Source organism: Maylandia zebra, linkage group LG3 (assembly GCF_041146795.1).
Source record: "Maylandia zebra isolate NMK-2024a linkage group LG3, Mzebra_GT3a, whole genome shotgun sequence".
In the NCBI taxonomy this organism is placed as follows: Eukaryota; Metazoa; Chordata; class Actinopteri; order Cichliformes; family Cichlidae; genus Maylandia; species Maylandia zebra.
The window spans coordinates 46159733-46172521 of NC_135169.1; the positions used below are offsets into that span (position 1 = coordinate 46159733).

At 39.9% G+C, this 12789-nt stretch overlaps 1 protein-coding gene across 1 annotated transcript in view; it reads left to right on the forward strand.

The window, feature by feature from the left end:
* fgf11a (fibroblast growth factor 11a) overlaps positions 1-12789 on the forward strand; it is a 112639-nt gene that overhangs the window by 89817 nt on the left and 10033 nt on the right. The window contains exon 4 of the mRNA XM_004571016.6: positions 11764-11962. Coding sequence (XP_004571073.1) covers positions 11764-11962 — 199 coding nt within the window. The remainder of the gene's footprint in view (positions 1-11763; positions 11963-12789) is intronic.

Here is a 12789-nt window from a genome sequence, read left to right on the forward strand (position 1 = left end):
CACTCAAGGTGAGAAGCAGAGGACATCCCTCCCTCCGTATCCCTCTGCTTCTTCCCCCTCCTACACCCGCCTGCACCCTCTCCAGCTGTTCTCATCACATTCGGCTTTTTTGTGTGCGCGGGGTTTTTTTCTGCTTATTACGAGTCTGCTTTCTGCTTCATGTGCACTTGTTTATTCATCTTTTGTGCAGACAAATATCATGAACATGTGTTTACAGACATTCATGCTGAATATATTTTGTTCCGGTATCTATGTGTGATGCCACAAATGTCTGTCTGGATATCATGACCATTCATGCCTGATCGAGCTCCTTATGCCGTCCCCTGTAAAAACCAAAATATTATCAACAAAAAGACATTGCCAAAAAAATGTTTCTACTCTCCGTAGGATGGCAACCCAGATGCACGAGAGGGTTCAGCGAGAGGCCAAAAGGTGGAAAACAGAGAAAAGACAGAGGACAGACTTTTAGAAAAAGCAGCTGGGTTGTTATTATCCTGTCAGATAACAAAAAATTCACTGTTCCTTAAAGAGAAATAAGCTCGTTGTATCTGAGAGCAATCTGGATCATGACTTGGATATCCAAATCTGTGGCAGCTGGTGTTCCCCGGTGTCATGTTATTTTATTTATGTTGTCAGATCTCAGTACTTTCCCATGGTTGAGAAAAGTTAACTTTAAACTCAGTGAAGCAATAGACAAGTTTTCTTAAAAATAATCACTGTGGGCTGTAGAGGGAAATGATCCTTAGTTTACTGTGTGGTCAGAAGCCTGTCAGCATCCAGTTGCTGTATTAATGGCTTGGATGAACTTGTGGCTCAGGAGGAACAGCAGGGCATCTACTAACTGGAAGGTTTGTGGTTTGATTCTCCAGTCTGCATGACAATGTATTCTGATTCCCAATACTTTTGTGTGAGTATGTAAATGTTAGGTAGGAAGAAGTGCTTGTGTGAATAATGTTGTATAAAGTCCTTTGAGTGTTCAAGTAGGGCAGAAAAGCGCTATATAAGAATCAGTCTATTTACAAGAACTACAGTTATTAATTTAGGCAATGTCTCAATGCCAATTGATAATTATGAATATTTCTTTAAGTTGCTGCTTTTGTGCTGTTCAATTCAATTCAATTTAATTTATACAGCGCCAACTGACAACAACAGTCGCCTCAAGGTGCTTTATATTGTAAGGTAGACCCTATAATAATACATAGGGTCAGAAGAACCCAACATAAAGAGAAAAACAACAATCTTATGACCCCCTATGAGCAATCAGTTTGGCGACAGTGGGAAGGAAATACTCCCTTTTAACAGGGAGAAACCTCCGGCAGAACCAGGCTCAGGGAGGGCTGGCTATCTGCCGTGACCATAACATACAACCATCTACAAAAGCATTGGACCACACTTCTTAATGTTTGCATTCACATGTCTTCAGTCTCATTGCAACAAATCTATATAGTCAAGTATGCAAACTGCCTTTAAAAACATCTGTGAAAGAATAGCTCATTCCAGGACCACGATACTGTAATGGGACGCCACTGTTACAACAGGTTAGATCAGGAAACGTCTTCCCTCCTACATGAACTGTAAGTGGTTTTACTGCAGAGTGGAAGCGTTCAGGAGCCACGGCAACTCAGCCACTTTAGGAGTTGTAAGTGAAAAGACAGCTTGGATGGACAGTTATTGACCTAAAAATGCATAAATAAAATTAAAAACTGTCACTCTTTATTAATACTTTGAGTTCCCTCTGTCTGTCTTAATAATTACAATAGATGCAGCCTCCTCAGCATCAGCCTCCTCTGATCCAAATGCACCTGAGAATGTTACTGAGAGGCTGTTCAGAAGCAGCTTACACAGTCTTTTGTGAATCCTGTTATTTTTTTGTAGCATACTGTCCTACAGCAATAGAGCATACTTACACAGCTACAATGAGGATGACACATCCTTTTTTCAGAGTGAAGCATCTTTTCGCCTCTGAAAAAAAGGTCCTAACAGCCCCGAGTACAGTGGCAGTCCAAGTCAAGCAGAAAAATGCTGCTTTTAAAACTCAAGCAAACAGGCTCTTTTCTGGTTTGACAAAATTGCTTTGAATGTCAGAGCTTGTTTTTCATTTAATAGCTGTGGATGTTGATGCTTTTTAGCACTCGAGCTGACTAGTTTATCCGCTAGAGAGTACAGCGCTCACTTGGAGATGGAACTTTCCTTACCTAAAAGCTGAGCAGCTGCTTAAATGCACAGTTTGAAAGAATGGCGCTGATGATAGTGCGAAAGAGCAAAGCAGCAGGGCTGTATGTTGTCCATAAACGATATAATAAATGATAATTATGCCTATCTTTAGAGAATTGTTTTTTCCAAGCTCCTGTGATGCTTCCTCAGCTGTTTGTCCTCAATTAAAGTTGTTTTTCTACTCATTTGCTCAGAGAATAATCGGCTTTTCTCTAAACAAGCATTTGTGAGGCTAACCTTGCTCTGTGTGCAGATTGTTATCCTCCTGACAAGAGTTGCATCTGTAGGTAAATATTCAACATGCACTTTACAGAGACACAGTCATTGTTGTTTTATTCCTCTGTCACGTATGTCCTCTGCCAAAATGCTGCACTTCCATGGCTTTATTTTGTTAATAAATATTTGAGATTTGAGGTTTTATTAATCAGTCATCTTCATTCATCTTCAGAATAACAACTAAAGTAGAAATATGCACAGAACCAAGAGCCTTTCAGGTGAAAGAAAACAATTCCTGTTCAATTCAGAATATTTTACAACCCAGCTATCTTTTTAAACTTTTGTGCCCTGCAGGATATTTTTATGACACTTCTTTTTTTTTTTTATTCGATTGTGAAGTGAAAAGACAAGATAGATGTGACAGAGAAACGAGGGCTGATAATTTCAGCTGACAGTCGTCTGATGGACTTAAAGTTGTGAAGCCAAATTTGGCCTGTAGACCTTTGTGATGACACGATGCACTCGTCTACATGAAACACAAAGGAGATTAAAATAACTCGGTGTCACTTTGACGCTGATGAAAATGTGCACAGTACAAAAGTTTTGACCAAATACGTTAATGTGCACTCATCTTATAGTAGTCACATCTACTAAATGTAATGTGAATGGAGACGAACCCACAAAGAATTATCAGCAGATTTCTGTAGAGTAGCATCTGTTTACCAAACGCTTGCATGACTGTCCCGCCCTTTTAATGAAATGATTGTGTGAATGTTGTGTTTACAGTTTTTTTCTGCTTGCCCCAAGTGGCTACAGACATTGGTAATCCGATTTTTTTTTAATTAAGTTTTCTCTTGTGTGTGTTACGAATACTTGAATGTGATCAACTTAGCAACTGTGACTTCACACTTTAGTTTCTGGACTCTGGATTTTGAAACCTCATGATTACCATTTTGGTCAACACCATGTTAGCTGCATAATTCCAGTCAATGCAATTCCGTTTATTTATGTTTTACATTGTAAAGTAAAGATTCTACAATGATATAGTGAAAACTCCAATAACCAAACGACCCCCTAAGGGCAAGCACTTGGAGACACTGGGAAGGAAAAACTCCCTTTTAACAGGAAGAAACTTCCAGAACCTCATGGTGGGGCAGCCATCTGCTGCAACTGGTTGGATGTGAGGGGAGGGACACAGGACAAACGACACTGTGGAATAGAACCAGCGTGTAACTAAGGGTCACCTAATCCAGCCCCAACTATCCGGTTGTTCAGTCTGACGTCACTAGCCGTGTCTGGGCCTAAACTCCGCTGCAGGTCCATATATCAAACAATCACTATGGCATTACTGAGAGTTGAAAAACTGTCTAAAGTCTTTCATCTTTAATAAAATGATCAGCGTTCTGCTCTACCAGGTGTAACAATTGAGTTTAACATCCAGGCATCCATGAAAACAGAATTTATGACATTTAACGGAGTTAGAAGTCAGAAGCTAGCGAGCTAACTTCCTGCTATCTAAATACAATATAGCATGTCCTGACTGCGGGGTTTTGGAAACAAATTAAAACGTACAGCTCTGTTATCACTTCCAACATAAATGAAGACAGAAAACTAAACAGCAGTGACGTTTGTAGGGTTACTGAAGTTGGGCTAGCTGGTATATAATGATGAGCTACGTGACCGCTAGCGCCACAGCTATGTTAGCATAATATAAACAAGATAACTTTTTTCCCCCTCGATAAAAGTTAACGTGATTGTTCTCGGTGGTCAGGAACAATTGTAATCGCATGGCAGGATGCTGTAAAAGGACCAAACTTCAGCCAGGAGAACAACTGAGATAATCCATCCACAATACGAGGTTAGTCATTCATATACTGCTGCATGGGCTGGGCTGTAGTTACATCCTAAGGTTTTAAAAACTGAGCTTAAATAAATGATTAGTGGTAATAAAAGCCGAGGGAGGTCAACAGTGATCACTGACTGTTTTAGGAGCTTTTTGAGATCAAATATAAGAAAATACAAAACATTAAACATGTTAACAACACAAAAGCCATATTAAACACAGACTACTTTAGGCCCGGAAGTAGGATTCGTCACATCATCACTTAACGACTGGATAAGATAGATGCTAGAAGTTATGCTAATGCTAATACGCTTGGTTAGCAAGCTGCACTGTTAAGCTGTACAGCCTAAAATGTACATACTAATTAGTGTAAAACCAAAGCACAAACTGTAATACACATCAGACCACATTATTTATCAGATAATTCAATTCAAATGCTCCCAAAGGTGCCAACACCACAACCAAAGTTCAGTTCAGTGATTTCAATGACCAGAGATAAGGCATAGAGCAGGGGTCCACGAGGGCCGGTGTCCCTGCAGGTTTTAGGTTTAGTGTCCTTGATCCATCACAGCTGATTTAAATGGATAAATTACCTTCTCAACATGTCTTGAAGTCCTCCAGAGGCCTAGCAATGAACTAATCATGTGATTCAGGTGTGTTGACCCAGGGTGAGATCTAAAACCTGCAGGGACACCGGCCCTCGTGGACTGCGATTGGGGACCCCTGGCATAGAGCCAAACCTTTTTATATTTTTAGGAATATTTATTTATATACATATAACATATGTTCAGAAATTGTCCAAAGCTAAAATAAAAAAACAACTCCCTTCAAGTAGAGGAGGAGATGGTCTGGGCAAGCTTCGCACATTTCACATAACTTACTGTACGGGCGCATGAGGCGTCCTGTACTGTAGCTCTTTCCTTAACAGTCGCTGCAATGTTCAAATGAGGTCGCATTAATGTAAAAGTCACCCATATGTGAATGGCAAAGCCATCACTTTAACTGCCTAATGAAGCCGGCAATGTTACATAGTTGATGTCTTAAAAGGACTTTACTGGGTCACAGGAATTAAACACCTCAGCACCTCATCTGATTGGTTTCACTCCACCAAAGCTGTTTTTTTGTTTGCATTTTGAAACTAAGCCAAATTTTTGCAAAACTTTGTAGAGGGATGGTTAACGAGCAGTGAAAGTATCCATTACATTTTTATGCAGTTTATTGTGCCTTTAAAAAAAACAAAACAAAAAAAAACGGAAACTGGATATGATCTGGATCTGCTGCTGGATTTAAATGTAACAATATTTTTTTTAAAGAGATACTAATTCTCATGACAAAGGTTGTAACAAAATATAAGATATAGATAGGAAGAGCACATAATGAGTTGTGTAAGGCAGTCAAACTGTTTGCCCTTGACTCCACAGCCGTGACTTACTCCTGTTGTTATCCAAATGAAGGCTCATTATTTTAGCCCATATTCAGATTATCACAATTTTTCCTTTTAATATGTTAAATAAAACATGTAACACGTATCTCCGACCAGCAGCATCCCCAGGACACAATCCCTAAGTGTCTGTGGCTTTGATTGAGGGCCACTGATTAACCTGCAGTGTCAGCTCAGCTTACAAATTGTTTTAAGTTATTCACGCTTGGTTGTGTTGCCCTGCCGTGTCACATGTCGTATATGGAACCCTAATCCAGGTTGTTGTCTTTTTTCTGCACCAGAGCTTGTTGTCTTTTTGCAAAGGTCTCACATAAAGTCCCCCATCTAAGTGAACGTGAGGTTCATTGTTTAATAGCAGCTGTGTTGCTGAGAACAGGGCTGAATGATGTTTTTGATGATAGTAAGAGAGTATTCCTAAAATACTTTCTCAGTTTCTCCTTCCTCAGCTGTCATGTTAATCCCCTCGTTTCCTTTATCCTCATTTGCTTTTTTAAAATTTATTTATTTTATTTTTTTTACCACACCTCCTCCCCCTGTCCCCCCCCTCCCATCACTCGCCCAGTGATCTGTCCATCCGTCACTATCGATGTCAGTGTGGTGTGTGTATTTGTGTGTGTCTATATGCATGTCATCTGGCACTGGGTGGCCTCCCACTGATGTAAGAGGGATCTGTCATGTCTCTCTGTCACAACAGCAGACACGCATGAGTAGATGTACACACACACACACACACACACACAAACACACACACACACCTAAATGCGCATGGTGGACTTGTCTCTACTCAGTCTGTTCTTAGTGAATGCATGAGCAATTTTTCCTCTTTTCCTTCCATCCTAACCCCTGAGATTTACTAGACATTTATATTTTTCTGCTAAAACAACCTTCAAGGCTGCCAGTAGGTTGTGGAGTTGTAGAAGTTATTATTTGTTAGGGTTATATCCACTTCTGCATCCAGAGGTATGAAATACAACATAATGGGACATTTCAACTAAACTCTCCTTAAAATGTGGTTTGTTAAAAAGCTGCAGAGAAAGAATCCCTGGGTGGATTCGTGGCTGTTCTCCAGCTCGAGTGGTTTTTAGCAGGCTAAACGAAGCCCTTCAGGGGGTTACAGAGTGACAAGTGGACACCGGTTAATTTTGTAGCATCAGGAGCTACAGCAGCAGCAGAAGCCCCGGCTGTGTGTTTGGAGCAGCACCTGCTGAACACAAGAGGAACTGCACTGGAGATGCTTTAATGTAGTTTGTCTCTTGGATGAGGGGAATGAGGGGTTATTGGGCTCAGGTGACAGATCGTATTCTCTGTTATTAGACTGAGGCTTGTTGGTGTCCTCGGTGAAGAGATACGAGGATGGCTGCCTTTCCTCAGCATTGATGAAGGGGAAATGATCAGTTAGAAAATCAGCCTGAAGTCCACTGAGAGCAAATCATGAAGACAGATGCTCATCTGTCCCCTGTGTGTATGCTGCTTGAATAATGTGTGTTAGTGTTTAATTTTGAAAAGTCTAAACTCTATAAAACAGCATTGCTGATCTCTCCCTGAGTGCATGCTTTTAACTACGTGCACAAAGCTTTCTTCTGCGTACAATTATATGATTTATTTGATATGTTCGATACAGTAGAAGTCATTTTAATCTTTTTTTAGTCACTAATGTGAGATGGAGAAAAATATCTGTTAATTAACTATTTAATAGGGCTGTGATAGACTGGCGACCTGTTGAGTGTGTACCCAGTCTCTTGCCTTAGTACAGCGAGGATAGGGTCCAGTCAACTTGAGACCCTGAACAGGACAATGAACTGAGAAAATGAATGGAATATATTGTAAATATCTAGACCACTGGTGTCACACATACTATGACCTTGGCCTTGATTTGGAAAGTGTGAAATTTGCAGTGAAGTCATGAATTACTCATTAAAAAGCATTTCTAGCATTTCTAGGCATTTCTAATAAAATATGTGGAAAGTTATCCGTATTTTAAGTCTGTATTTTAAATCATTTAACAGGAAATAAAACCCTCTGCTCTCTGTTTTTTAAAGGAGGGGCTGACAGGTATCACTTTGGTTAGTCTTGGATTGTCAGCTTTTTCTTTCTTGTTTCCTTTGTTAGGTTTAAATCTTGGCTGTTTGGCAGGTGAACATTGTCAGGATGTACTTTTTTACACTTGAAGTAACTTGTAATATTTTTTTAACCTGTTATTCAAGATTTTTACTGCTCTGACTGAGTTTAAATCATATACAGGCATGATTCAGACAATCCATCTAACTGAAAAAAGAGTCTTATATGTGCTCATGCATGCAGATATTCACTTTAGTGCCCCACTCCAGATAGTGTGTTAGTTTGAAGGCTTAGTACACTTTTGTGTAGTAATACTGTATATACCGATTGTGTGGTACTGTAGTTACACTTTGACAGCACAGTAAGTGACTCAAATCAAGCTGTTCTCTTTAAACCTGACATTCTTCTTACGCTTTGGGAATGGACTGGCTTTTATATAAGCCAGTTTTCTAGTTGGACTACACTTACTATACACTTTAAGCACTTTATCTACCTCCCATCTACAGCCAGTTTGAAATAAGTTGATCTAACATGCATGAAACCCATACAGGCACAGGTAGAACATGCTGACTCATCACACAGAGGCACCAGCTTTCAAACCAGAAGTCTTCTTGCTACTTGTTATACGTTTAATTCTTATTCGTTTTCAGTGTTACTTTAATATTTTATATTTCTGTATTATTTTTATTGTAGTCTCTGGATTTTGTTTTGTCTCTAAGTTGGGATAGCTATCATTAAGGAGCAGACTGTAGTAAGCCCAGAGTGCCTAAATTGCCAGTGTAAAATGTGGGCTGGCAGATGCAACAACAACTTGATTGTCTTAAAACCATACTTGACTGTGTACTGAATGGAGATCTTTTTCCTTAACTAAGATTTTTGAAACCCATGTTTAAGATGTCAACACTTATTTTAGAAGGAATTCAAAGCACTGGCTAACCATATATTTGGTCTTACCCACGTCGAACTCTTAGTTTGTTTTTATTTTCTGTCAGCATAGACACTGAGTCAAGATGACAGATGAGGGAGCAGCCTGCCCTTTAACATCAGTCTGCACCTCAGCTTTGAGTGGACTTGGCATTTTGTTGAGGCTGAGATGTTAAGAAGACACCAGACACTCACAAGCACATTTTGCACATCTAGCAAAAACACAGTAACTGTTATAAGAAATGGCCCAAGAAATTTAAAATGTGGGGGAAAGTAGCCCTGATATCTGGTTTGCTGCTGACATGACACATGCTTAACAGAAAAGTCACAATGATCTCACACACATAACTGCACCATTAAGTTACAGTGAAGGTTTACCTCAAAGCAAACTTAAAATAGTTCGAGTAAAGGTCAAAATTTGAAACAGCTAAAATATCCACAAACCACCAAAACAATCTCTTTTCATATACAATTAAAACGCTTATATTCTCTGGTGTGGTTATACTGTAGTGTATGGTTTCAACAGAGTTCAACACACTGAACAGGAATATGTCATGAGTCACTCTTGTATGCTTTTCATACAAGTTTCACACGAGACAGATACAAACTTCATAAGATTTATATATATCTTTTCCATATGGGTAGCAGCGGTCCCCAACCCCCGGGGCCGGTCCGTGAGTCGTTTGGTACCAGGCCACGAGAGTAGAGCCTCGGGTGTGAAATTTATAGTTTTTTCTCGTGTTGCAGTTGTGTCTTATTTTGAAAGAAATAATTACGTGTTACTATAGCGACCAGAGATTAATTAAGGGGCAGAGAGGAGGATGTTACTCTCAATGTTGTTGGCAGATTTCAGGAGGACGCTGCTAATAAAGTTACACAATTACACAGCGAATTTGCGTTTATTATTATATAATAAATACCACAGTTTTTGTCTTGGGCGTATCATTTTATTGTGTTGTATTTATCTGCAACACCTTAAAGGCCGGTCCATGAAAATATTGTCTTACATTTAACTGGTCCGTGGTGCTTAAAAGTTTGGGGACCGCTGAACTATAGTGATGCCGTGAGAATAAAGGCATGTTAATTGTACGTGAAGAGTGAGGGCCTTGGAGCTGTTTTATGTTTTACCTGATATAAAATGCACCACCAATCCAAGTGCTCCTTTTAAAACAGTTTAAAAATGACGTTTGTTAGAAAGCTGTAGGGAGCACTGCGTCAACACACTGGTCGCTCAAAATGATTTAGAACTTTTTGGAAGTGGAAAGACTGTCGGAGAGGCAATGAGTGAGGATTGCTTTGATGCACCTGAAGTCATCATATATGTCATCATATATCTTCAAATGTAGATGTGCCTGCACATGATGGCACTCTGGAGCAGTTCAAGTCATTTCCATCAAACGTTCTCCCCTGAGGAAACTGAGGACTTCACAGTAGGACCCTGTGTTGAAAACATGGTCCTTGTTGGAAACTGTGATGTGGGCCAGTTCCACTTTTCAAAAAATGTAATAAATGGGGTGTCCCAAGAAAATGAAAAAGTAAAGCAGAAGAGTTTCCATGTGAAAATTATACCAGGAAATTACATTGACAGGAGTGCAAGAACACTGGGTATTAGAATACAGTCAGTTTATACATCTGTGTTCACAACCCTGCAATAAAGTCTTTAAAGATCCTGCACAGAAAAAATGTCAAAACAGCAGAGCTGATGAAACATCCACTGAAAACTATAACAAGTTAAAATAAGCCAGGGTTATCTTTAAAATCCTTAAAGCACACAATTTAATGCAATGTGATCACTTTGTGTTACTTCTCCTAATCATGTGACCTTTTGTAGCCTGCAAAATAACAGAGCCTATCACAGAAAAGATGCTGCATCTTACCACACTTGCTTACTTTTGAGGATCTCCTAAATTTGCTTATCTGTTTCAGGTTCAGTTTAATTCACATAATTAATCAATTAATGGTCTTGAGCATGCATGTCTGATGATGGTGGTGGTGGGGTGGTAATGAGCTGCTGATCAGCTTTAAAGTTACCTTACAATCCTTTAAAGTTCCTACACACACACTGCACAGAGAAGATGAGACACATCACACTGCAGCGAAACGCAGTTAATGATAGCAATCTGATTACACCTTCAGAGACACTGCAGACCTTTGGATTTCACTCTGTGCTAATAGAGCTAAGGTAATGGGTGGGCAAGGGAATGAATGGCTGTCTAAGTGAATGGATGTGTAATTAAAGAATGGGCGATACAGTCGATGTAATTAGCTTGTTTATGTGTGGTACAATGGATATGGGCAGGCGTGAGGATCTGGGCCTGGAATGGCAGACGGAGAGAGGGAGACGAGATAGGAGACGGCGAGGAGGGGCGAGAGTGGGAAGGAGAGAAAGAGAGGGAGCAAACTCCTTATTCAGGCCTTTTCTGCTCACCCGTCACATCAAGGCTCGAAATCAATCCTGCAAATTGGTTTGTTCCTGGACAAGGTTACCAAATGACGGAGGGATGGAGAGAATGAAGTGGAGGAGACACGGAATATGAGATAGAGAAGGAATATGTGAGAGCTGTAACCAGAGATTGTGGGGAGGACGATGAAGGGGAGGAGGGTGGGGATGTCCCGCTGTTGACGTATTGCCTAATGCGGGGGCTCTGTGTGTGTATGTGTGTCTGAGTGTGTGTGTGAGCTGAAGGCCAACAGCGACGTCATTAAACTATGAAGGAGGTGAAGGATCCAGTTGATTGTTGTTTGTTACAGGTAAACCGTAGAGACTGAGTTATGACCTGCTGGCTCACAAAACACTTTGTCCGTGTGGCAAAGAGGCATGTACATGTTGGGACTGAGTTTGTCTGTGTGTGTGTGTTTGTGTGTCTGTGTGCATGCCACAGATGTTCCTGTAAACCTGTCACAATGAAATGTGGAACCCATTTCCTCCCATTCCCAGCTGAGCCAGTGGAACCGGAGAGTAAATATATAAATAATAGAACAGATAAAAAATGATGCAATCTCCAAATGTGTTATTCTTCTCCATTGACCTGACGTGTCTTTTTGTGTGTGTGTGTGTTGCTTACAGGAACACTTTACACCTGAGTGTAAGTTTAAGGAGTGTGTGTTTGAGAACTACTACGTCACCTACTCGTCCATCCTGTACAGACAGACCCAGTCAGGGCGGGCTTGGTACATCGGCATCAACCGGGACGGCCAAGTCATGAAGGGGAACCGCGTCAAGAAGACGAAGGGAGCTGCTCACTTCCTGCCCAAACTTATTGAAGGTAAGCTTGTACGGTATGTACATGTAAAGCATGTTGCTCTCTATCATAAAACAATAAAAATTTCAATTTCAACAAGGGGGCAAAGAAAAAGATCTAAAATAAAAAGACAAAAGGTCATACAGAAGGAAAACCAAGGATAACACAAAAAATAGCAACTGTAACAAAGGAAGCAAGAAATTTCATCAGTCCAGAAAACTTTTTACTTTCCTTAACCTTCATGCAGGATATGAAAATAATAAAGATACAGGATAAGTTATAGAGATTAAAAGTTACATTAAAATGATCAACGTGATCACTTCACGTTGATCATTTTTCAAACCCCCATGAATAAAGTAACACTCATAATCTACTCATGACCTCAATCCATTGTTGAAAAGTTTGAACACATCAGCATGTCAGGAAATTACTATATCATCATAATCTGAGTCACAAATGTGAATCATGTCTTTTCTGTAAATGAGTTTTAGTGCAGAACATTAGATGCATGTATTGAGATCATATCATCAATTATTAGAGAACATACCGCTGAAACTTGTTATCATCCTTTTCTTCTCTTTTATGCTTTATGAGTAGAATTTATAACAGCAACAATAAAAACCTACAACGTTTTTCAAAAGCCATTTAATAGTGCATGATATTTCCTCGTTGCCCGGCACAGAACAGGTGCTGCACCTGCAGATAGTGAGCATGGACCAGTGCACACTCAGCGATGGTGGGGTTTATAACCCATGCCCACTAAGGCTTTATTTGATGATTTTCAGTGTTTATTTACTCCTGATTTTCTAACTGTTGTGTGTAGTCTATATTTTGTATAACCTGTACAGCAC